The following is a 26603-nucleotide window of genomic DNA, read 5'->3' as shown; positions in this document are numbered from 1 at the left end:
CCGTTGGTTGTGATCTCTTGTATCCAGGTCTGAGCATCAGGTTGGTGCTATGTGGCCTTCCGTTGGTCCTGATCTTGTGTATCCTGTTCTGAGAACGAGGTAGGTGCTATGTGGCATTCTGTTGGTCCTGTTTGCCTGTATCCTGGTCTCAGCATCAGGTTGGTGCCATGTGGCCTTTTGTTGGTCGTAATCTCTAGTATCCTGATCTGAGCATCAAGTTGATACCATATGGCCTTTCATTGGTAATTGGCAGCTTCCCCTGTCTTCAAGGAGGCTTCTTCCCATCTGGTTCAGATTTGGGCACCCTGATCCTTCAAGTACTCCTTACTTGCTGACAGTTCCCAGTCCCTTTTTGGGTCTGTCAGTGGCTTTTTCCCTCCGCTTAGTTCGATTGCTTTTGGATGTCTCAACTGTATCCGAATTTCTGTGTTCTTCAGTGGACGAGATGATTTTTGTGCTTACCGTAGAATTTATTTCTTGGATACATTGAGGGCACAGCCATTTTGTTTGTTTGTTTGTGCTTTTCCAGTGAGCCATGCATAGATGGGGGGCTATACAAGGGCTGGCCTACAGGATTTTCATTTGCAAGAGTTCCAACCTTCTTCTGGTGCCAGTCAAACCCAACTGTTTTTGAATTCCAATTGTCCCTCAATGGACTCCGAGAATTCCAATTGTCCCTCAATGGACTCCAAGAATTCCAATTGTCCTTCAATGGACTCCAAGATTTAGATTTTATGGTAATTACAAAAATGTTATTTTTTGCTGGCATTCTGTTGGTTTAGGGTGAAGATCCGATAAATATTAAAGTTGAATGTGAAATAGAAGAGGAGTATATCTGGGATGATCAGCAATATACGGAGGAGGCTGGAATGACGAGGACATTCATAGAGGAGGACACTCCTACAGAGTTCAGCACAGGTGAGCCGTAATATATTCTTCTCTTATCACTGCTCTATTACTGCACACTGATTGGTCCAGAGTAGGGCGGAAGCTGATTGGTCCAGAGTAGGGCGGGAGCTGAGTGATATCAGCCAAAAATAGGTTGATAATGGTCACCTCCCTGTACTGATACCCATCTTGGGGTTCAGCTGGCAGTATTAGGTTGTGTGTCACTCCTAGTTACAGTAGCACAGATATGAGAACACAGATTGAGCCTTTCTTAGGTTGGTCCCTCTTCTTCCAGCAGACTTATAGCTAAATGTTACCATAAAACTCTATTTCCAGTCTTGTTGGGATGATAAGTAAGGAGTAACATAAAGACTGAAACCCTTATCTTTCCAAGAGAAAACACTGCCGTAAGCTCTCTCCAGCGCTGCATATCACCAGGCCTATGATCACTTGTTCTATGGTAAAGGGTCTACAAGTCTGAACGTTGACCTTCTTGTTTATCAGAGGTCACATGACCCAGTGCCTAGGCTTGTGGTTGTGTAAAGAGCATGGACCTCCCAGTCCCCATTGGTTCCTGCTCTTCTGACAAGGCTGTGTAAATGTAGAAGTGATCTGGGAGGAGGACCAAAGGCCCTTTGACTGAATAGGGGAAGAGTCCCAGCTGGTTGGGGACATCCACAGAGAACATCTGCTCACTCATATCTACCTGATCCAGATGGAATCTAGATGGAAGTGAACTAACCCTCTCAGATATATTGATGATGTTTTTATATTTTTCCAGGACACGCCATGGAGAAACCCTCAAAGGATCGTCTCACTTTATCTCCAGGTTGTAAAATGGAAGATGAGGACATCACAGGAGATTGTGGAGGAGAAAAGACAATGAGCTCTGCTATGGATGGTGGACTTCACAGTGTGGATAGACCATGGAATCCCTCTGACTCTGAGCAACCTCGTACTGTGGGGGATGGTGCTGAAATTCAATGGGAGTGGGAATTTTCCTGTCCTGAATGTGGGGAAATTGTGAGCTCAGAACAAAGTCTTACTGAACATCAGAGATCTCACGCGGAGGAGAAGCCGTATTCCTGCCCTGAGTGCGAGAAAAGCTTTACGCACAAATCAGTTCTCAGTGTACACATGAGGTCTCACACAGGGGAGAAACCATTTTCCTGTCCCGAGTGCGGGAAATGTTTTACACAGAAGGCCCATCTTTCTAGACATCAGAGATTGCACACGGGGGAGAAGCCGTATTGGTGTCCTGAGTGCGGGAAATGTTATACACGGAAATCAGAACTTATTATACATAAAAGATCTCACACAGGGGAAAGGCCGTATTGCTGTTCTGAGTGCGGGAAATGTTTTTCCAATAAGTCCAGTCTTTTCATGCATCAGAAATATCACACGGGTGAGAAGTTTTATTCCTGCCCTGTTTGTGGGAAAGGTTTTTTACAGAAGGCCCATCTTGCTAGGCATCAGAGGTATCACACAGGCGAGAAGCCGTATGCCTGCCCTGAGTGCGGGAAATGTTATGCACAGAAATCCGAACTTGTTATGCACAAAAGAGCTCACACAGGGGAGAGGCCATTTTGTTGCCCTCAGTGCGGGAAATCTTTTTCGCAGAAGCACTATCTTACCAAACATCTGAGAACTCACATGGATGAAAAGCCGTATTCGTGTCCCGAGTGCGGAAAGTGTTTTTCACAGGCGTCAAATCTTACCAAACATCAGAGATTTCACACAGGTGCGAAGCCATATTCCTGTCCTGAGTGCGGAAAATCTTTTTCTCAAAGGTCCACACTTAGCATACATCAGGTATGTCACACAGGGGAGAAGCCCTATTCCTGCCCCGAGTGTGGAAAGTGTTTCCCACGAAAGTGCAGTCTTACTAAACATCAGGTATATCACAGACAGGAAAAGGTGTTTTCTTGTCCCGAGTGCGGGAAATGTTTTCCACGAGAATCAGAACTGGTTAAACATCAAAGATCGCACACAGGGGTGAAGTCATATTCCTGCCCCGAGTGCGGCAAATGTTTTCCATGGAAATCAGACCTTGTCGCACATCAAAGATCTCACACGGGGGAGAAGCCGTTCTGCTGCCTTGAGTGCGGGAAATGTTTTTCACAGAAGTCCAGTCTTACCAACCATCAGCTGTTGCACTCGGGTGAAAAGCCGTTTTCCTGTCCTGAGTGCAGAAAAAGTTTTTCACGAAAGTCCCATCTTGTTGTACATCAGAGATCTCACACTGGGGAAAAGCCATTTTCCTGTTCAGAGTGTGGGAAATGTTTTTCACGAAAGTGCAATCTTAGTGAACATCAAGTATGCCACACGGGGGAAAAGCGGTTTTCCTGTGCCAAGTGTGGGAAATGTTACCCACGGAAACCAGAACTTGTTAAACATCAGAGATCTCACACGGGTGAGAAGCCGTATTCTTGCCCTGAGTGCGGGAAATGTTTTGCACAGAAGTCTTATCTTACCCAACATCAGAAAACCCACACAACCCTCAAGGGGTCCCAGGTGCAGGAAATGTCTTCTATATGAATCGTATTTTGCCGTACGTGGGGGGAAAAGCCATATTCCTGCCCTGAGTGCGGCAAATGCTTTTCACAGAAGCCCAACTTAACACACATCAGAGGTCTCACCTAGGTGAGAACAGTAGACATATTTGATTGTTATCACACATCTGTCAAATAAAACTTTACCTTCCATAGCAAGGAGTCTTCTTTTTTCCTGGAAGGGAAGAAGTCCAGTCCTAGACAATAGTAACTTGTTGCTAGGATGCCAACAACCCCTAGCAACCAGTTGCACATCCCTAGCCCCATTCAGCTACCAGAATTCCCTGCAGGAAGGCAAAGGGAAACAAGGGGGTCGGAAATTCTGGGTGGCGTCATTAACCAAATATGACAATGACCATATTTGTGTCAGCCGGCATCCCCACGCCTTTGTTTACATTCAGGTGCCAGCCGGGAACCTAATAGTTGTAGGCCAGGTGGAGGGATTGGCAGAGAGGGGTGGAGGACACTAAATGGAAGCCAGGTGGAGGGATTGGCAGAGAGGGGTGGAGGACACTGAATGGAAGCCAGTGGAGGGATTGGCAGGGAGGGGTGGAGGACACTGAATGGAGGCCAGTGGAGGGATTGGCAGGGAGGGGTGGAGGACACTGAATGGAGGCCAGTGGAGGGATTGGCAAAAAGGGGTGGAGGACACTGAATTGAAGCCAGTGGAGGGATTGGCAGAGAGGGGTGGAGAACAGTGAATGGAAGTCAGTGGAGGGATTGGCAGAGAGGGGTGGCGGACAGTGGAGGGATTGGCAGAGAGGTGTGGCGGACCGTGGAGGGATTGGCAGAGAGGGGAGGAGGACACTGAATGGAAGCCAGGTGAGGGATTAGCAAAGAGGGGTGGAGGACACTGAATGGATGCCAGTGGAGTGATTGGCAGAGAGGGATGAAGGCAACTGAATGGAGACCAGTGGAGGGATTGGCAAATAGGGGTGGAGGACACTGAATGGAAGCCAGTGGAGGGATTGGCAGAGAGGGATGGCGGACAGTGGAGGGATTGGCAGAGAGGGGAGGAGGACACTGAATGGAAGCCAGTGGAGGGATTGGCAGAGAGGGATGGAGGACACTGAATGGAAGCCAGTAGAGGGATTGGCAGAGAGGGGTGGAGGACACTGAATGGAAGCCAGTGGAGGGATTGGCAGAGAGGGATGGCGGACAGTGGAGGGATTGGCAGAGAGGGGAGGAGGACACTGAATGGAGGCCAGTGGAGGGATTGGCAGAGAGGGATGGAGGACACTGAATGGAAGCCAGTAGAGGGATTGGCAGAGAGGGGTGGAGGACACTGAATGGAAGCCAGTGGAGGGATTGGCAGAGAGGGGTGGCGGACAGTGGAGGGATTGGCAGAGAGGGGAGGAGGACACTGAATGGAAGCCAGTGGAGGGATTGGCAGAGAGTGGTGGAGGACACTGAATGGAAGCCAGTAGAGGGATTGGCAGAGAGGGGCGGAGAACACTGAATGGAAGCCAGTGAAGGGAATGGTAGAGAAGAGTCGAGGACACTAAATGGATGCCAGTGTAAGGATTGGCAGAGACGGGTGGAGGACACTGAATAAGATGCCTGTGGATGGATTGCCAGAGAGGGGTGATGGACAAAGAGCAATTAGTCAAGTGGAAGAGCATGACAGAAGGATTTTCTTTAGACTGAAAGGGGGATAGTCTGTATAGAAGGTAGACCAATGAGGAGATAGTTACAATAGCGGAGGTGGGCGATAAGCGGGGTGTAGATTAGTATCTCTGTGGTGTCCTTTTTGTTATGAAGAGAAAAATTATGGAAATTAGGTTGAGGCATCAGGATTTGGACAGTAATTGTATGTGGGACCAAAAGGAGAAATCAGAGTCTAGCACCCTTACATGAGGGGAGGGACTAATAGTTGCCCCAATGGTCTCCATGGAATACTCAGGGGCAGGGACATGGAGTAAGGGAAATATAATGAGATCTGATTTTGAGGAAGTGGTGTAACATCTATAATATGTCAGTTAGCGATGCTGGAGGAGATTAAAGAGTAGGGCAATAGATTTACAGTAGGTGTCACTGGTGTAGAGTCAGTATTAGAAGCCATTGGAGGTTATCAACTGACCCTAAGAGGAGGTGCAGAAAAAAATAGAAGGGGCCCAAGAGACTGATCCTTGGGGGAACCTCTATAGGAAGAGAAAGAGGTAGAGTTGTAAGCAACACTATGTGGACTAAGGTGCACTGAGATAAGTAGTGAGGAGCAAAGTCTTGAAGGCCAAGGGACCAGCATTTTTTGAGGAGGAGCAGGTGGTCTGCTATATCAAAGGCTATTGCATCGCATCTATATGCATATACAGTATTTCCGAGTCACCGGGATATGACGCGTCGGGTTTGAGTGTCGTATTTAAGCGCTGCAACTGCTACAGGCGATTGAGCTCCAGGGAGACATGAAGGATTTTCTATTTTGAGGTATGACACATTGCGATTCACCTCTATATTATTTATTGGACTCTTATTAATAGATTCAATAGCTATTTTATCATCCATAGGCCGCATATCCCAACTGGGCACGGACCATTATAACATCCCTATGGTCATTACGAATGTCAGATGAATATATTGGACTAAAACCTTGGTAATAAACGATCATCTTTTGTAACAAGTATGAAGGTGTACATTTCTTTGCCCCCAGTTCACTCTACAGGTGGACTGGCAATGGGTAAGCGCCCTCTTCCCCTCCTTTTTTTTTTCTTTTTCCTTATATGGAGTACTTATACTGAAAAAGCCCCCCTCGGCTTATACGCGAGTCACGGTCTCACTTACCTGTTCTCCCGGTCAGTGCGCATGCGCCGCAGCCGCTCGGGAAAGCCCGTACACGTTCAGCTATTCCCGGGCAGACAGCGCATGCGTGGTGATGTGTTGGCACCAGGCCGCGCCAATTTTAAATGTTAGGCGCATCACCGAAAGGTAAGTGAGACTCCTCTGCAGCCCCTGCATCTCCTCAGGAGATGCAATGCTGCTGGCATGGTACAGGAGATTCTCCTGTACCATGCCCGCAGCACTGCATCTCCTGTACCATCTGTGCCATTCCTGTACCATCTCCTGTACCATTTTCTGTGCCTTTCCTGTACCATCTCCTGTACCATGCCTGTACCATCTTCTGTGCCTTTCCTGTACCATCTCCTGTACTATCTTCTGTGCCTTTCCTGTACCATCTCCTGTAACATACCTGAACCATCTCCTGTACCATGCCTCAACCATCTCCTGTACTATCTCCTGTACCATGCCTGTACCATCTTCTGTGCCTTTCCTGTACCATCTCCTGTACCATGCCTGAACCATTTCCTGTACCATACCTGAACCATCTCCTGTACCATGCCTGTACCGTCTGTGCCATCTCCTGTGCCATGCCTGTACTATCTTCTGTATAATGCCTGAACAATCTCCTGTGCCATGACTGTACCATCTCCTATGCCATACCTGTACCATCTCCTGTACCATGCCTAAACAATCTCCTGTGCCATGCCTGTAGCATTTCCTGTACTATGCCTGAACAATCTCCTGTACCATGCCTGTACCATCTCCTGTGCCATACCTGTACCATGCCTGAACCATCTCCTGTACCAGGCCTGAACCATCTCCTGTGCCATGCCTGTACCATCTCCTGCGCCATGCCTGTACCATATCCTGTACCATGCCTGAACCATCTCCTGTACCATGCCCACTGCCCTGCATCTCCTGTACCATGTCCGCAGTCCCTGCACCATGCCTGCAGCCCCTGTTTTGGGTCTCATGGTGGTCCAGTAACTGCTGCATTTCCCACCCTAGGCTTATACTTGAGTCAATACGTTTTCCCAGTTTTTTGTGGTAAAATTAGGTGCCTCGGCTTATATTCGGGTTGGCTTATACTCGAGTATATACATGTATATTTCTTACTTCTAGGAATAATTTCAGGCTCCTGATTAGAATATCTTTATACTCATTGTCAATATCTCCTTCATTAAACTCCCTGGTCAGCTACATTTGCTTTTTTGCTGTAGCGGTATGTACATTTTCCTTCATGAAGAGCACATCCTGTTGGATCTAATGGACTGTTCATCTATATCATTATTATCTCTATTAAATTTATTTGACTGGAGGGTTTCTATTTCCTTCTGCTCTATTGAGTTAATTATTTATATTTCTAATAGTATAATCTTCGCACAGTCTCACTCCCGCACTCGTCCCAGGGGACAGTTTCTGTGTTTGCCTTCTCTGTATACCACCTTTGGGTCTTGGTGCTGGTCTCTGCTCCTTGGTCAGTATACGGGTCACTCTTGGAGTCCACACTTTGGAATGAATAAAAAAAATTGTATTGATATCTTGACTTTGTATATATCCCTACCAGGGCAAATTATGATCTTCTGTTCAAAATATATATGCTCCTGAGGAAGCAGTGTGTGTTAGACCCGCCTGTCTTCCATAGAGACTTCCTGTCTGGGTAGAAGTGAGATCCCCACCTTAGTGAGCTCAGAGGAACTGCAGCTCCGAGAAACATCACCCGTAAGGAGAAGCAGTGTTCCCCTGGAACCCACTCATACCCTTGATTAGGGTCCACTATAGATGTTATCAGGGGATATCCAATAAAAAAAATGACCTGGAGGGTTCCCTTTTAGGTCTGGTATGAATTTTGAACCCTTCCCAAAAAATTTAAAACAGCGTGAGGTCTCCCTGAATTTCATGCGACACCCTTCATGTCTGGTATGGCTGTATGGGGGAAACAGACCATACACACACAGAGCACAAGGCCGTTGTAACGTTAATAAACCCTACCCCGGGAAAATTCCCTACCCTCGTCACTTCCTGTGCACGTACGTCATTCAACAGCTAAGCCGCTTCCCACTCCGCATGCTCACAGCTGCGGAGGGTAGGGAATTTTTATGGGGTACTGTTTTTTTAACGTTACACCGCGTCATATATCATCTGTTGCCATGCGTCCCACTGTGCATGCCCAGCCACTACATTAAATCATCTCCGCTCCAACCCTGAGATTTCCCTGCGGGCGCGCGTCATTCATCAGCAGGTGCGGCGTCCCACATGATCTCGGCTCCGTGATTTATATTTTCATAGACCCGCCGCCGCTTTTACATTTTGGAGCCGAGATCAGTGAAGTCTGACGGGTTGGAGCGGAGATGATTTAATGTTGGAGTGGAGATGATTTAATGTACGCGCGGCAACAGCTGATGCGGTGTAACGTTAGAAAACACTACCCCCTGAGAATTCCCTTTCCTCCGGAGCTCTGAGCATGCGCAGTGGTAAGCGGCTCAGCTGTTCCAAGACGTATGTGAAGAGGAAGTGACGAGGGTAGGGAATTTTCACGGGTAGGCTTTTTTCACGGAACACCGTGTTAACACTACGAGATGTGTCTCAAGGCTGCAGTTCCTCTGAGCTCCACAAGGTGGGGATCTTTTACTCAGACCGGAAGTCTCTATGGATGACAGGAAGTGATGTCAGGTATAAATAAGAAATTTCGGGTGAGAGGTGAGTCGGGAGGAAGTAGAGAGGAGACATTGCTGGAAAAGGCAGCAGAGGAGGTAATGAGATATTATTTTCTATTTACATCCAGTAACCCCCCCCCCCGCGTCATGTTCCGTCCTCTTCCTCCATAGTCACTGTGACGTCTTTTATCTCCAGCAGATGATGATACACACATATATAGTTTGGAAACCTAGATTTACCTCTTCAGAGTTAGATTATATCCCCACTTACGGGACAAACCGCGTCTTCAGTTTGGAGATGTGTCACCGTCTCACCTTAGCAGTCCATGATACACACATATATATTGTGTGGAAACCTAGATTAACCTCTTCAGGGTCTGAACATTTCCCCACTTACGGGGCTGCAACATTCTCTTCATATTAGAGATGTGTCACTTTTCCCACCAATCACCTTCTCGCCTAATTGGTCTATAATAACAGATTATATGACTTATTTATTCTCATTTGTTTGTACCTTATGATGACTTTCGGTAATCTAATAAAGTTACACTTCTTTCTCCTCCTGCTGACCATTTAATTAAATCATTACGATAATAATCTAAAGCGCTAAGAAATATTATAAGTGCTGCAATATCTAACACCTTCATACACCCCCCATCCTAATATTATACAACCAGTACAGTCCAGATAATTTTCCATTATCAATTATTGGTCTACAGGAAACCAGTATAGATCACTTGACCAATGAGGATGGAGGAGGACCGGAGTCACATGACTAAGAAGATACTAAACCTCACCTTGGAGATCATCTACCTGCTGACTGGAGAGGTGAGGAGGATTCTGGGAGGTCACATGACATCACTCTTATCTCTATTAATAAAACACAGACCTGACCGGAGAGGTGAGGAGGATTCTGGGAGGTCACATGACATCACTCTTATCTCTATTAATAAAACACGGACCTGACCGGAGAGGTGAGGAGGATTCTGGGAATTCACATGACATCACTCTTATCTCTATAACACAGACCTGACCAGAGAGGTGAGGAGGATTCTGGGAGGTCACATGACATCACTCTTATCTCTATTAATAAAACACAGATCTGACCGAGGAGGGGAGGAGGATTCTGGGATTCTAACATGATATTCCTATTGGTTCCTCAATACAGAGATTTCCTCTTCTGAAGTCAGGTGATCATATGACCATCACAGTGCCTCCATGTGACTCCCTAAAACCTGAGAGACACAACATGCAGAAGATTCTAGAAGTCACCAAGAAGATGATGGAGCTGCTGACAGGAGAGGTGAGCGGTGCTGGGAATTCTGGGACATTATCCAGTAACAGACAAGGGATGTGTCTGGATGGTGACTGTATCATTGTGTGTGTCAGGTAGATGATTTAACAATTATTGATAGTTATGATTTATATACAAGCCGTATGCTTGTTTCAATTAATGTTTTATTATATATTCAGAGTGGAAACTTTGGGAATAAAATTATTGTTAAAGAAGAGTATAAAGAGGAGGATGAGGTGATGAAGAAACTCCCTAGGGGTCACAAGGATCTCTATGAGGACATGATGGAGCCACCTAATAAGAGAAACCCACCAGAGAGATGTCCCCGTCCTCTGTATTCCCGGGATTCCACACAGGAAGGTCACACCATCCCTCACCATCAGCAGGTAGGTGGAGTTGAGGGTCGGGAACATAAAGTGATTGAACTCTCTGACATGTGGAGACGATGTGTGGACTCTACAAGATGATATTTTCTATGTGATCTCACATCATAAATACTTCTATGTTACAGATGTTATTTTCTGCCATTCTGTTGGTTTAGGGTGAAGATCTGATGAAGATGAAAGTTGAGGATGAAGTAGAAGAGACGTATGTGAGGGATGATCAGCAATATACGGAGGAGGCTGGAATGACGAGGACATTCATAGAGGAGGACACTCCTACAGAGATCAGCACAGGTGACCCATAATATATTCTTCTCTTGTCTCTTCTCTGTTACTGCACACTGATTGGTCCAGAGTAGGGCGGGAGCTGAGGGATATCAGCCAATAATAGGTTGATAATGGTCCCCTCCCTGTACTGATACCCGTCCTGGGGTTCAGCTGGCAGTATTAGGTTGTGTGTCACTCCTAGTTACAGTAGCACAGATATGAGAACACAGATTGAGTCTTTCTTAGGTTGGTCCCTCTTCTTCCTGCAGACTTATAGCTAAATGTTACCATAAAACTCTATTACCAGTCTTGTTGGGATGAAAAGTAAGGAGTAACAAAGACTGAAACCCTTATCTTTCCAAGAGAAAACACTGCCGTAAGCTCCCTCCAGTGCTGCATATCACCAGACGCCTAGGCCTATGGTCACTTGTTCTTTGGTAAAGGGTCTGCAGGTCTGAACTTTGACCCTCTTGTTCATCCGAGGTCACATGACCCAGTGCCTAGGCTTGTGGTTGTGTAAAGAGCATGGACCTCCCAGTCCCCATTGGTTCCTGCTCTTCTGACAAGGCTGTGTAAATGTAGAAGTGATCTGGGAGGAGGACCAAAGGCCCTTTGACTGAAGAGGGGAAGAGTCCCAGCTGGTTGGGACATCCACAGAGAACATCTGCTCACTCATATCTACCTGATCCAGATGGAATCTTGATGGAAGTGAATTAACCCTCTCATATCTATTGATGATGTTTTTATATATTTCCAGGACACGCCACGGAGAAACCCTCAAAGGATCGTCTCACTTTATCTCCAGGTTGTAAAATGGAAGATGAGGACATCACAGGAGATTGTGGAGGAGAAAAGACAATGAGCTTCACTATGGATGGTGGACTTCACAGTGTGGATAGACCATGGAATCCCTCCGACTCTGAGCAACCTCGTACTGTGAGGGATGGTCCCGAAATTAAGCGGGAGGAGACATTTGCTTGTTCTGAATGTGGGGGAAGTTTTAGCTCTGAATTAAGTCTTACTGTACATAGGAAATATCACACAGGGGAGAAACTTAATTTCTGTTCTGAGTGCGGGAGATGTTTTCTTCAAAAATCGGCACTCATCATACATTACAGATCTCACACAGGGGAGAAGCCATTTTTCTGCTCTGAGTGCGGGAAATGTTTTCCACGAAAAGCCTACCTTGTTATACATCAAAGATCTCACACAGGAGAGAAACCGTATTCCTGCACTGAATGTGGGAAATGTTTTACAAATAAGTCCCAACTTAACACCCATCAGAGATTGCACACGGGTGAGAAGCCGTATTCCTGCCCAGATTGCGGGAAATGTTTTTCACAGAGAACCCACCTTTCCAGACATCAGAGTTCCCACACAGGTGAGAAGCCTTATTTCTGCCCCGAGTGTGGGAAATATTATACACGGAAATCAGACCTTGTTATACACCAAAGATCTCACACGGGGGAGAAGCCGTATTCCTGCCCTGAGTGCAGGAAATGCTTTTCACATAAGTCCCAACTTAACATCCATCAAAGGTCTCACACAGGCGAAAATCCATATCCCTGTCCTGAGTGCGGGAAATGTTTTTCAAGGAAGTTCAATCTTGCTAAACATCAGAGAACCCACACGCGGGAAAAGCTATTTTCTTGCCCCGAGTGCGGGAAATGTTATAAACGAAAACCAGAATTTGTCATACATATGAAATCTCACACGGGGGAGAATGTGTATTCCTGCTCTGAGTGCGGGAAAAGTTTCTCAAGGCAGTCTTGGCTTATCAAACATCGGAGAACCCACACAATGCTTGAGGAGTCCTGAGTGCGGAAAATGTCTTCTATATGGATCATGTTTTGCCGTAAATCAGAGATCTCACACTGGGAAGGTTTGATTTGAAATCAGCCTGTTCTCAGTTCTGAAAATGGGCAAACAAACTGACCATATTTGGCCAGTTGTTACTCAAGGCAATCTTGGCTTATCAAACATCGGAGAACCCACACAATGCTTGAGGTGTCCTGAGTGTGGGAAACGTCTTCTATATGGATCATATTTTGAAATACATCAGAGATCCCACACTGGGAAGGTTTGATTTATGTAAAATCAGCCTGTTCTCAGTTCTGCCAATGGGCAAACAAACTGGCCATATTTGGCCAGTTCACCCACCCGAGCCTCCAGCTGATGTTTGCAAACAACCATAAGCCAGAGGTCTTTCATACAGTAGTATCATATTTGGTCACTGACATCACTCAGCCGCTTTGTTTACAAACGAAGCTGGCAGGGAACTGTCTTGTGGTGGTATATGCTCACCTCGACGGTTTTTATAGTTTGAGATATAAACGAAAAAAGACCGAACATTTTGAGGGAAAAAAATTACATTTTCTACTTTCTTATAGAAAATATCCAATAAACTAAATTTTTTGTCATACAATTAGGCCAAAATGTATTGAGCTACATGTCTTTGATGAAAAACAATTTCCATTAGCGTATACATTTTGGTTTGCGCAAAAGTTATAACGTCTACAAACTATGGTGTATGTAACGGAACCGCAACCCACACTGTACTTGTGGACTTCCGTCAGTATATGGCTTCCTCCCAGTCGTGAACATAGATATCAGATTTTCCCAGCCGCCCCCCATACAAAGCTAGCCGACAACTTAGCTTGTACTGGAATCTTTTGCTATCCGGACCTCGTATCCCGATGGAGGTTTGGATGTCCCAGACTGCAGGAAGCATCCCACTGCTTGCCACCAATGTAACGGAACCTCAGACCCACACTGTACTTGTGGACTTCCGTCAGTATACGGCTTCCTCCCAGTCATGAGAATCTATACTGGTATGGGCTGGGTAATGTGTTAGGATCTATACTGGTATGGACAGGGTAATGCGTTAGGATCTATACTGGTATGGACTGGGTAATGTGTTAGGATCTATACTGGTATGGACTGGGTAATGTGTTAGGATCTATACTGGTATGGACTGGGTAATGTTAGGAAGGAAAGGATGCCACATCGTTGGATGGAAATGAAAATTATCACCCTACAGAGGGCTGAATTCAAAGACACCCCGAAAATCAAAGTGAAAAAATGATGCAGCAGACGAGTCCATTTTGCTGAAATGTCATTGCAGGACCTCAGAAAGGTCCTCAGTAGTGTGTATGACCCCCATGTGCTTGTATGCATGTCTGACAACATTGGGGCATGCTCCTAATGAGACCACGGATGGTGTCCTGGGGTATTTCTTCCCAGATCTGGACCAGGACATCACTGAGCTCCTGAACAGACTGAGGTGCAAACTGGAGGCATCGGATGGACCGAAACAGAATGTCCCAGATTTGTTCTATTGGATTTAAGAGAGCGTGGGGGCCATTCAATGGTATCAATTCCTTCATCCTCCAGGAACTGGCTGCATACTCTCACCACATGAGGCCGGGCATTGTTGTGTACCAGGAGGAACCCAGGACCCACTGCACCAGCATAGGGTCTGACAATGGGTCCAAGGATTTCATCCCAATACCTAATGACAGTCAGGATGCCATTGTCTAGCCTGTAGAGGTCTGTGCGTCCCTCCATGGATACGCCTCCCCAGACCATCACTGACCCACCACCCAACCGGTCATGCTGAGCCATGTTACAGGCAGCATAATGTTCTCCACGGCTTCTCCAGACCCTTTCACGTCTGTCACATGTGCTCAGGGTGACCCTGCTCTCATCTGTGAAAAGCACAGGGTGCCAGTGGTGGATCTGCCAATTCTGGTGTTCAATGGCAAATGCCAATCGAGCTCCACGGTCCCGGACAGTGAGCACAGGGCCCACTAGAGGACGTTGGGCCACCCTCATAAAGTCTGTTTTTGATTGTTTGGTCAGGGACATTCACACCAGTGTCCTGCTGGAGGTCATTTTGTAGGGCTCTGTCAGTCCTCATCCTGTTCCTCCTTGCACAAAGGAGCAGATACCGGTCCTGCTGATGGGTTAAGGACCTTCAACGGCCCTGTCCAGCTCTCCTAGAGTAACTAAAAATGCAATAATAATGCAAAAAAATGAAAACGTATGCAATTCGTGTAAAACAAAAAAATGTCCAGAAGGTGACTATCTAAGTGGATGCCCTATCGGGAGAAACGCGTCAGAGAGGAGGCGCCGCGTCATCACATCTAGACCAGGCAGCGGTCCGCACTGCAGGCGGACCCCGCCATACAGCTCCTCCGTGAGGGAACTCGCTATTATTGTCTTCACAACTGTAAGTGCAACCATTTGTTTTTAATAAAAATCTACTGTTGGTAATGCACTATTGCGGTCCCCTCTGTTGTGTCCCCTATATTGAGGTCAACCAGACTAAGGAGTTACAGCAGCCAATCAGAGTCTAGTCACCTTTGGCAGGATCTTCTTTCGTCAGGCTTTCTGACTGGGTCTGTTCCTCTTGGACACAAGCAACTACATCAGCCATCCTAGAGTCCAGTAACCCCCGGCAGGACCACTCATCACCATAGAACCAGGCTTCTTGTTTGGCTTTTGTCCGGTAAGAGTCTAGGGAGCACGAGTGTGTCAGAGTGCCTTCTGTATTTCTGGGAACTTTTCTACCTGGCTGCATGACCTTTGGAGCGGTCATATTCATATATGCCCTTAACGTTTAACTTCTGGTAAGAGGCCAAGCTGGTGGTGGGACTTTGCACCTTCCAATCACAGTTCACCTTTCCCCAAGCTGGAAGTTTATGTCACCATTTTTTGCACTTTATTTATGGACTTATAACATGGACGTCTATTGCACATTGGTGTATCACTAGTCACCTTCTGGACATATTTTGTTTTACACGAATTGCATACGTTTTCATTTTTTTGCATTATTATTGCATTTTTGGTTTATTTGTTTGCATCATTTTGTATGTTGCACATATGCACTAGGGCAGCGCACCTGATTTCTTTACATATTCTACAACACACACTCTAAGGTAGCAGCACACCCTATATTGAATCAGCGCACTTTCCTACCCACCACCTCCTAGAGTAACTGCCTGTCTCCTGGAATCTCCTCCATGCTCCCGAGACTGTGCTGGGAGACACAGCAAACCTTCTGGCAATGGGACGTATTGATGAGCCATCCTGGAGGAGTTGGACTGCCTGTGTAACCTCTATAGGGTCCAGGTATGGCCTCATACTACCAGTAGTGACACTGACCCGCTCTATAGGGTCCAGGTATGGCCTCATGCTACCAGTAGTGACACTGACCCTAGCCAAATGCAAAACTAGTGACAAACACTCAGAAAAGATGAGTAGGAAAAAATGTCAGTGGCCTCCACCTGTAAAACCATTCCTGTTTTGGAGGTTGTCTTATTGTTGCCCATCTAGTGCATCTCTTGTTAATTAACACCAAAGCAGCTGAAACTGATTAACAACCCCCTCTGTTACTTAACTGACCAGATCAATATCCCAGGAGTTTCCCTGACTTGATGCTATATTAAAAAGTGTTTCTTTCATTTTTTGAGCAGTGTATGAATTGTAAATATTATTTGACAGCTGATGATGTGTATTGTATGAAATGAAGTTTATTGTTGTAAATTCATTGCTCAAAAAACATCTACACACCTCTGAAATCCCTTCTATGGTGTAATATACCTCCTTTTTATATATATATATATATATATATATATATATATATATATATATATATATATATATATATATATACTGGGATGGGGTATATTGAATATTGGGACCAAACTGTATATACATATATATATATATAAATACACACTATATTACCAAAAGTATTGGGACGCCTGCCTTTACACGCACATGAACTTTAACGGCCTCCCAGTCTTAGTCCGTAGGGTTCAATATTGAGTTGGCTCTGCCCTTTGCAGCTATAACAGCTTCAACTCTTCTGGGAAGGCTGTCCACAAGGTTTAGGAGTGTGTCCATGGGAATGTTTGACCATTCTTCCAGAAGCACATTTGTCAGGTCAGGCACTGATGTTCGATGAGAAGGCCTGGCTCACAGTCTCCGCTCTAATTCATCCCAAAGGTGTTCTATCGGGTTGAGGTCAGTCAAGTTCCTCCTCCCCTCTTGATGGACCTTGCTTTGTGCACTGGTCCAAATCATTTGGTTGGGGGGGGGGGTTATGGTGTGGGGTTGTTTTTCAGGGGTTGGGCTTGACCCCTTAGTCTCTGAAGGCGTGAGCATAACAAGACATTTTGGACAATTTCATGCTCCCAACTTTGTGGGAACAGTTTGGGGATGGTCCCTTCCTGTTCCAACATGACATGGCCGTGTTCACACTACGAGATGTTTCTCGGGGCTGCAGTTCCTCTGAGCTCCACAAGGTGGTGATCTCACTTTTGCCCAGACAAGAAATCTCTATGGAAGACAGGAAATAATGTCAGAGACAGGCAGGAAGTTCCGGGTGAAAGGTGAGTCGGGAGGACTTAGAGAGGTGACGTTACTGGAAGTGGCAGCAGAGGAGGTAATAAGATATTATTTTCTATTTACACCCAGTAACCCCCCCCCCGGTCATGTTTCGTCCTCTTCCTCCATAGTCACTGTGACGTCTTTTATCTCCAGCAGATGATGATACACACATATATAGTGTGGAAACCTAGATTAACTCCTTCAGGGTCACCTATGGGGTCAAAACATTCTCTTAATTTTGGAGATGTGTCAACTTTTCCACCAATGACCTTCTCATCTCATCAGTCTTTATACTAATGGATTATACCACTTTTAATATTGCGGGGGGGGGGGGTGTATTTAGACATAAAAGTAAGCTTTTCTTCGGCTCTTTGCCAGTGTTCTATTGGATTACTGCTACCCATCAGATCGTGTAACGGAAGTGACTTTCCGACCAAAAATACTTACTGCGCATGCGCTATCCAACATAAGTTCCATTCCACGGCGCTATGCGTTCCACCACACACTTCATAATCTGACGGGTAGCAGTAATCTGATATAAATTTTAGCAATAAAGTGGGCGTATATAAATATCTGTGATGCTGTTTGGATGTTTAACCACTCGAGGACCGCCCCACGCAGATATACTGCGGCAGAGCGGCCCTCCTGCGCGAACCGATGTACCTGTACGTCGGCTCATGCTCGGAGTCTGGGGCGTGCGCGCGCGCGCTGCTGACGAATCGCTCTGGCTGTGATTGGACACAGCGGGAGCCAATCAATTGGTCTGGCAGCCGCCATTGCCTGCCGGGACCCCCTGTTCGTTCCGAGGAAAGGCAGAACGGCGATCTATCAGAGAGGAAGATGTAGATCTTGTGTTTCTGCTAAGTAGGAACAAGGATTTCTGTCTTCCTCTAGTTAAGCACCTCCCCCCACACAGTGGGTAAGCACTCCCCAGGCACACAGTTAACTCTTTGATCGCCACTGATGTTAACCCTTTCCCTGCCAGTGTCATTAGTACAGTGACAGTGCCCATTTTTTTTTTTTTAGCACTGATTACTGTATTAGTGTCACTGGTCCCCAAAAAGTGTCAGATTTGTCCGCCGCAATGTCGCAGTCCCCTCCATTACTAGTAGAAAAAAAAACGAAAAATTCCATAAATGTATCCCCTAGTTTGTAGACGCCATAATTTTTGCGCAAACCAATCAATATACACTTATTGGGATTTTTTTTTTTAAATATGTAGCAGAATACAAATTGGCCTAAAATGATGGAGGAATTCGATTTTTTACATTTTTTTTATAGCAGAAAGTGAAAAATATTATTTATTTATTTATTTTTTTCAAAAATGTCGCTTTTTTTTTTTGCCAAAAGAAAGCTCTATGTGTCAAAAATGCCAGTTGGGGCTCCGATCTGTCCACCGCAGTGTCGCAGTCCCGCAAAAATCACTGATTGCCGCCATTACTAGTAAAATAAATAAATAAATAAAAATGACATAAATCTTTCCCTTAGTTTGTTGACGCAATAACTTTTGCGCAAACCAATCAATATACTCTTACTGGGATTTTTCATTACAAAAACATGTAGCAGAATAAAAATTGGCATAAATTGATGGAGGTTTTTCTTTACGTTTTTTCTTTATAGCAGAAAGTTAAAAAAAAAAAAATATATATATATATATATATATATATATTTTTTCAAAACCATTTCTTTTTTTTTTTGTTTAAAGCGTAAAAAATAAAAACTGCAGAGGTGATCAAGTACCACCAAAAGAAAGTTCTATTTGTGAGGAAAAAAGGACCTCCATTTTGTTTGGGTACAGCGACGCACAACTGCGCAATTGTCAGTGCTGTATCGCAAAAAAATGGCCTGGTCATGGGGGGGGGGGTAAAGCCTCCCGGGGCTGAAGTGGTTTATTTTGGGAGCATTAAGGTTTAGCGCTGAGCAGTGCGGGGTGTACCAACATGGCCTCCACCACCTTCCTACTGCTCGCGTCCAGCTTTTTTCAAAATGTAACATCAAAAACAGCATCATAGATGTCAATATACAATATTTATTTGTATCCGCTCCCTTTACGGCTCAAAATACTTTGGAATTCAAGATGTAGCTGGGTGTAGTAAGATGTCCGCATGGGTGTTCTATCAGATTACCGCTACCCGTCAGATCATGAAGAGTTGGAACGCAGAGCACCGTGGAACGCTTAGCGCACGGGTAGGTGTAATCTGATGAAACACCGTGTTTTGTCACTTTTTTTGGGGTTGTGTTCGATATGTGCAGAGAGAGATCACACAAATACTTAAAAGTTTAACATTTATTAAAAGTAATGACAGATACAGATAGCGACAAAGAAAATATGACCAGAATACTTAACTAAAGATGCTGTTTCCACCACGGACCCATCCACTATATGGCATGGCACACAGGTGACCACAGACGCATGCCTCATGGAGGCAGCTCAGAAGTGAGACCAACATCTTATAGCAGGGATCCTAAAACTACGGCCCTCCAGCTGTTGTGGAACTACACATCCCATGAGGCATTGGAAAACTCTGACATTCACAGACATGACTAGGCATGATGGTAATTGTTGTTCCTGAACAACTGGAGGGCCATAGTTTGAAGACCCCTGCCTTATAGGTTTTGGCTGTTGTCTATAGGTCTTGAATGTAAAGAAAAGACAACCCCCAAGCCAACTCCCTTTGCAATATGACCCCCTCAAGGACTTGGTCCTCAGTTAACAATAACATTCCTTTGGTATATGATAGAACTATGCTAATGTCCTTATATGGCTCCTTGACCAGGATTTGGAGGCCTAGAATGCATTAGTGAGCCACTTTAATAATAAGGAAATATAGAATATACAGTTTCCCCGTCACACCAGCATACAGATAGAGATAAAGAAAATATGACAAAAATACTTAACTAAAGATGCTGTTTCCACCACGGATACCTCCACTATATGGCATGGCACACAGGTGACCACAGACGCATTCCTCATGGAGGCAGCTCTGGTGTGAGACAAAGACATTATAGGTTTTTGGCTGTGGTATATAGGTCTCCTATATGGCTCCTTGACCAGGATTTGGAGGCCTAGAATGCATTAGTGAGCCACTTTAATAATAAGGAAATATAAAATATACAGTTTCCCCATCACACCGGCATATAAAAACATAGCAAAAAAAAACTATAAAACAGACTTTACAGTACATAGAAGATGTAATTTCTGATCTAAGGGTAGGAGGCTTCTGGAACCCAAAAACAATGCAAACCCTAAACTGAATTTTCCTCTGTGTGTAATCCCACTATTTCCAGGGATTTTCTGTTTGGACCTTTCTTCCATGAGATAAACTCTCATATTTATCCCTTTGAAGAATGAATTGACATACTAAATGTATTCCAAAATAATAAGGTAACTTTTTTTTTATATATAAAGGGCCAACATTCCTCCTTGTTAGGCTTCGATGATGACTGAGGGCTTTTGTAAAGCTAATGCACTCCTAATACTAGTTATTAGATCCTGAAGTGAAGCCAAAGCTGTCCGCTAACCAGTACAATCCAGATAATTATCTGTTTTCAATTATTAAACTACAGAGATCACATGACCAACAAAGATGGAGGAGGACTGGAGTCACATGACTGAGAGGATACTAAACCTCACCCTGGAGATCATCTACCTGCTGACCGCAGAGGTGAGGAGGATTCTGAGAGGTCACATGACATCACTCTTATCTCTAATAATAAAACAAAGACCTGACCGGAGAGGTGAGGAGGATTCTGGGAGGTCACATGACATCACTCTTATCTCTATTAATAAAACACAGACCTGACTGGAGAGGTGAGGAGGATTCTGAGAGGTCACATGACATCACTCTTATCTCTATTAATAAAACACAGACCTGACCGGAGAGGTGAGGAGGATTCTGGGAGGTCACATGACATCACTCTTATCTCTATTAATAAAACACAGACCTGACCGGAGAAGTGAAGAGGATTCTGGGAGGTCACATGACATCACTCTTATCTCTATTAATAAAACACAGACCTGACCGGAGAGGTGAGGAGGATTCTGGGAGGTCACATGACATCACTCTTATCTCTAATAATAAAACAAAGACCTGACCGGAGAGGTGAGGAGGATTCTAGGAGGTCACATGACATCACTCTTATCTCTATTAATAAAACACAGACCTGACCGGAGAAGTGAAGAGGATTCTGGGAGGTCACATGACATCACTCTTATCTCTATTAATAAAACACAGACCTGACCGGAGAGGTGAGGAGGATTCTGGGAGGTCACATGACATCACTCTTATCTCTATTAATAAAACACAGACCTGACCGGAGAGGTGAGGAGGATTCTGGGAGGTCACATGACATCACTCTTATCTCTATTAATAAAACACAGACCTGACCGGAGAGGTGAGGAGGATTCTGGGAGGTCACATGACATCACTCTTATCTCTATTAATAAAACACAGACCTGACCGGAGAGGTGAGGAGGATTCCGGGAGGTCACATGACATCACTCTTATCTCTATTAATAAAACACAGACCTGACCGGAGAGGTGAGGAGGATTCTGGGATTCTAACATGATATTCCTATTGGTTCTCCAATACAGAGATTTCCTCTTCTGAAGTCAGGTGATCATATGACCATCACAGTGCCTCCATGTGACTCCCTAAAACCTGAGAGACACAACATGGAGAAGATTCTAGAAGTCACCAAGAAGATGATGGAACTGCTGACAGGAGAGGTGAGCGGTGCTGGGAATTCTGGGACATTATCCAGTAACAGACAAGGGATGTGTCTGGATGGTGACTGTATCATTGTGTGTGTCAGGTAGATGATTAACACAATTAGGCTATGATTTATGCACAATCAAGTTGGTAACAATAAATATTTTATTATATTTTCAGAATGGAAACCTTGGAGGTCATAATATTGTTGTTAAAGAAGAGTATAAAGAGGAGGATGATGAGTATGGTCTGATGAAGCTTTCTGAAGGACACATGGATCTCTGCAAGAACATGATGGAGCCACCTAGTAACAGAAGATGTCCCCGTCCTCTGTATTCCCGGGATTCCACACAGGAAGGTCACACCATCCCTCACCATCATCAGGTGGGTGGAGTTGAGGGTCGGGAACATAAAGTGATTGAACACTCTGACATGTGGAGACGATGTGTGGACTCTACAAGATGATATTTTCTATGTGATCTCACATCATAAATACTTCTATGTTACAGATGATACACATGTCTGAAAGCATACTAAACTTCACCTTGAAGATCATTTACCTGCTGACCGGAGAGGTGAGGAGGATTCTAGGAGGTCACATGACATTACTCTTATCTCTATTAATAAAACACAGACCTGACCGGAGAGGTGAGGAGGATTTTGGGAGAGTCTCATATTCTTGCTTATTCTTTCAGAGTTATCCTTCTGTAAAGTCAGGTGACCAGATGACCATCACAGTGCCTCCATGTGACTCCCCAAAACCCGAGAGACGCAACATGCAGAAGATTCTAGAAGTCACCAAGAAGATGATGGAGCTGCTGACAGGAGAGGTGAGCGGTGCTGGGAATTCTGGGACATTATCCAGTAACAGACAAGGGATGTGTGTGGATGGTGACTGTATCATTGTGTGTATCAGGCAGATGAGTAACTATTATTAGTTATTATTTATGCGAAAGCATGTCTTTACAATGAATGTTTTATTATATTTTCAGGGTGGAAACCTCGGGGATTATAATATTGATGTTAAAGAAGAGTATAAAGAGGGGGATGGAATCATGAAGGACATTTCTGAAAAAAACAAGGATCTCTATGAGAACACGATGGAACCACCTAATACCAGGAACCCACCAGAGAGATGTCCCCGTCCTCTGTATTCCCGGGATTCCACACAGGAAGGTCACACCATCCCTCACCATCATCAGGTAGGTGGAGTTGAGGGTCGGGAACATAAAGTGATTGAACACTCTGACATGTGGAGACGATGTGTGGACTCTACAAGATGATATTTTCTATGTGATCTCACATCATAAATACTTCTATGTTACAGATGTTATGCCTGAATATCATAAAAGTTGAGGGAGAAGTAGAAGAGACGTATGTGAGGGATGATCAGCAATATACGGAGGAGGCTGGAATGACGAGGACATTCATAGAGGAGGACACTCCTACAGAGATCAGCACAGGTGACCCATAATATATTCTTCTTTTATCTCTGCTACTGTACACTAATTGGCCTATGGTTACTTGTGGTAAAAGGTCTGCTGGTCTGAACATGACCCAGTGCCTAGGCTTGTGGTTGTGTAAAGAGCATGGACCTCCCAGTCCCCATTGGTTCCCGTTCTTCTGACAAGGCTGTGTAAATGTAGAAGTGATCTGGGAGGAGGACCAAAGGCCCTTTGACTGAAGAGGGGAAGAGTCCCAGCTGGTTGGGACATCCACAGAGAACATCTGCTCACTCATATCTACCTGATCCAGATGGAATATTGATGGAAGTGAACTAACCCTCTCAGATCTATTGACAATGTTTTTATATTTTTCCAGGACACGCCATGGAGAAACCCTCAAAGGATCGTCTCACTTTATCTCCAGGTTGTAGAATGGAAGATGAGGACATCACAGGAGATTGTGGAGGAGAAAAGACAATGAGCTCCACTATGGATGGTGGACTTCACAGTGTGGATAGACCATGGAATCCCTCTGACTCTGAGCAACCTCGTACTGTGAGGGATGGTGCCGAAATTCAGGGGGAGGAGACATTTTCCTGTCCTGAATGTGGGGAAAGTTTTAGCTCTTTATTCGGTCTTACTGAACATAAGAAATATCACACAGCGGAAAAGCTTCATTTCTGTTCTGAGTGCGGGAAATGTTTTCTTCAAAAATCAACACTTGTTATACATTACAGATTACACACGGGGGAGATGCCGTATTCCTGCCCTGAGTGCGGGAAATGTTTTCCAAGAAAAGCGTACCTTGTCACACATCAAAGATCTCACACAGGGGAGAAACCGTATTCCTGCCAAGAGTGTGGGAAATGCTTTTCGGGGAAGTCCTGTCTTTCCAAACATCAGAGAGTGCACACAGGTGAGAAGCCGTATTCCTGTTCCGAGTGCGGGAACTGTTTTTCACAGAGGATACATCTTTCCCGACACCAGAGAGTGCACACGGGTGAGAAGCTATATTCCTGCCCTGACTGCGGGAAATGTTATACACGGAATTCAGAACTTGTTATACATCAAAGATCTCACACAGGAGAGAAGCCGTATTCATGCCCTGAATGCGGGAAATGTTTTTCACATAAAACCCCATTTACCACCCATCGGAGGTCTCACACAGGTGACAATCCATATTCCTGTCCTGAGTGTGGAAAATGTTTTTCACGGAAGTTCGGTCTTGTTAAACATCAGAAATGGCACAGGCGGGAAAAGCAGTTTACCTGCTCTGAGTGCGGGAAATGTTACAAACGAATCTCAGACTTTGTCACACATCAGAGATCTCACACGGGGGAGAATCTATATTCCTGCTCTGAGTGCGGGAAACGTTTTTCACGCAAGTCTTGGCTTATCAAACATCAGAGAAAGCACACACCCCTCGAGGTGTCCCGTGTGCGGGAAATGTCTTCTATATGAATCATATTTTGCAAAAAAAAAAAAAAAACAAGTATGAAGGTGGGACTTTAACAGGGCTGAAACCCCCCCCCCCCCACTCAGAATTGATACTAATACATAAAAATAATTTTATTACAAATTAAATATTAAAAAATGCAAATTGGGGGATGTAAAGCCATTAATACAGGGCTCAACAAATCCCAGGCGCTTGGTCGCTATGGCGACCAGAAATCGGGTCTCGGCGCCCCAGTGGAACCAGATACGAGCAACTCCTCGGGCAGCCGTCCACTCAGCTCCTCGCCTTCTTTCTTCCCTTGTGTGGGGAAGCGATGATTGGGCAGCCTGTCAGCCTCTCCATCCCACCCCCATTAGGCCCTCCCCTAATCAGGAGGGGAGCTGGGGACAGCGGCATCTGCGATTGGCTGGCCTGGGAAGATGACGAAGGACGGCGCACTGAGGAGCCCGACAGTGAGTCCCAGCTCTGCCAGATGGCTGAGAGTGACTTGGCCGAGCCCTGCAGGGAGGTCAGCCCCGAGATGGGTCCCAGGAGCTGGCAAAACTCTACTCTCCAGGTGAGAGGAGACACCCCCAGGGGAGGGGGGACACTGTGTGAAAGGAGTGTATGATTCTTACCGCATTGTCCCAACAATAGGTGTTCTCTGCCTGATGTGTCCTGTAGTTGTAGGACAGGAAGCTTAGAGACACCCCTCTGTCATTAGATCAGAGTCCCTTTATGTTAGCACCCCCTTAGAGACACCCACCCCCTCATTGGATCTAAATCCCTTTGTTAGCTCCCCCGTTAGAAATCCCCCCATTAAATCAGAGTCCCTTTATACTAGCACCCCCTTTAGAGACCCCCCCAGGTTAGATCAGCACCCCCACTTAAAGATCCCCTCATTAGATTAGTCCCTTCATATTAGTACCCCCCTTAGAGACAACCAACCCCTCATTGGATCAGAATCCCTTTATTAGCACCCCCGTTAGAAATCCCCCCATTAGATCAGATTCTCTTTATACTAGCACCCCCCTTAGAGACCCCCCCCCCGGGTTAGATTAGCACCTCCCTTAAAGACCCTGCATTAGATTAGTCCCTTCTTATTAGCGCCCCCCTTAGAAACCCCCCTTTATATCAGAGTCCCCTTTTATCAGTGACCCCCTTTAGAGATCCACGGTTGGCCATCTCTGTCGCCAAAAACAAAGCCCTGCCTGTCAAAAAAAAAAACTGGCTCCTAACTTTTTTATCTGGCTCTTAGTTTCAAAGCAAATTTGTCAAGCCCTGCATTAAAATCAAGAAATGATATTCAAACCTAATACTCCAACCAGTACACCCCTGAAAGTGGAGGTCCCTCCCTATGTGTATACTATACATGCATATATTTACATCATATCTATATTAATTGTTGTAAAACAACACATATCAGAGCAGGAAGGATGACTCTACCGACGCGTTTCGCCTCGTCGGCTTCTTCATGGGTTCAGGGGCCTGCAGCCCAGAATTCGGGCCTTTCTGACCTACCTGTCCGTCTGCACCTGTGCTATCTGTCTAGCTGAGCTGAAGGGGAACACGTGTGCACCTCTTGGATACTCCTGAGATAACCCGTTTTTCACACTGATCTCTTTCTAACCACGCACCCCCCTGAACCATTAAAGAAGCCGACCAGGCGAAACACAGGGTGACAAGAGGGGCCGGGGAAGCTGGACAAGGAGTTTTCCGACCTCTCTAAGGTAATCTGGGTTCCACGAGTCCCCCACCCAAAGTGACTCCTGTCACACGAGGTATTTAGTAAGAGGCA

At 45.4% G+C, this 26603-nt stretch overlaps 2 protein-coding genes across 2 annotated transcripts in view; both read left to right on the top strand.

Moving 5' to 3' along the window:
- Window positions 1-26603, top strand: part of LOC309564447 (uncharacterized protein) — a 714240-nt gene that overhangs the window by 2367 nt on the left and 685270 nt on the right. The window contains 1 exon segment of the mRNA XM_082269077.1: window positions 22918-23127. Coding sequence (XP_082125203.1) covers window positions 22918-23127 — 210 coding nt within the window.
- Window positions 844-12644, top strand: LOC309562985 (uncharacterized protein). Its single transcript, XM_082267311.1, has 3 exons — window positions 844-918; window positions 1670-3301; window positions 11862-12644. The coding sequence occupies exons 1-3, from the start codon at window positions 870-872 to the stop codon at window positions 12632-12634; spliced, it is 2454 nt and encodes an 817-aa protein (XP_082123437.1). The 5' UTR covers window positions 844-869; the 3' UTR covers window positions 12635-12644.

This window comes from Pelophylax lessonae (assembly GCF_965119305.1).
Source record: "Pelophylax lessonae genome assembly, chromosome: 9".
Classification (NCBI taxonomy): Eukaryota; Metazoa; Chordata; class Amphibia; order Anura; family Ranidae; genus Pelophylax; species Pelophylax lessonae.
The sequence above is the reverse complement of the archived record's forward strand: the minus strand, read 5'-3'. Positions and strand labels throughout refer to the sequence as shown.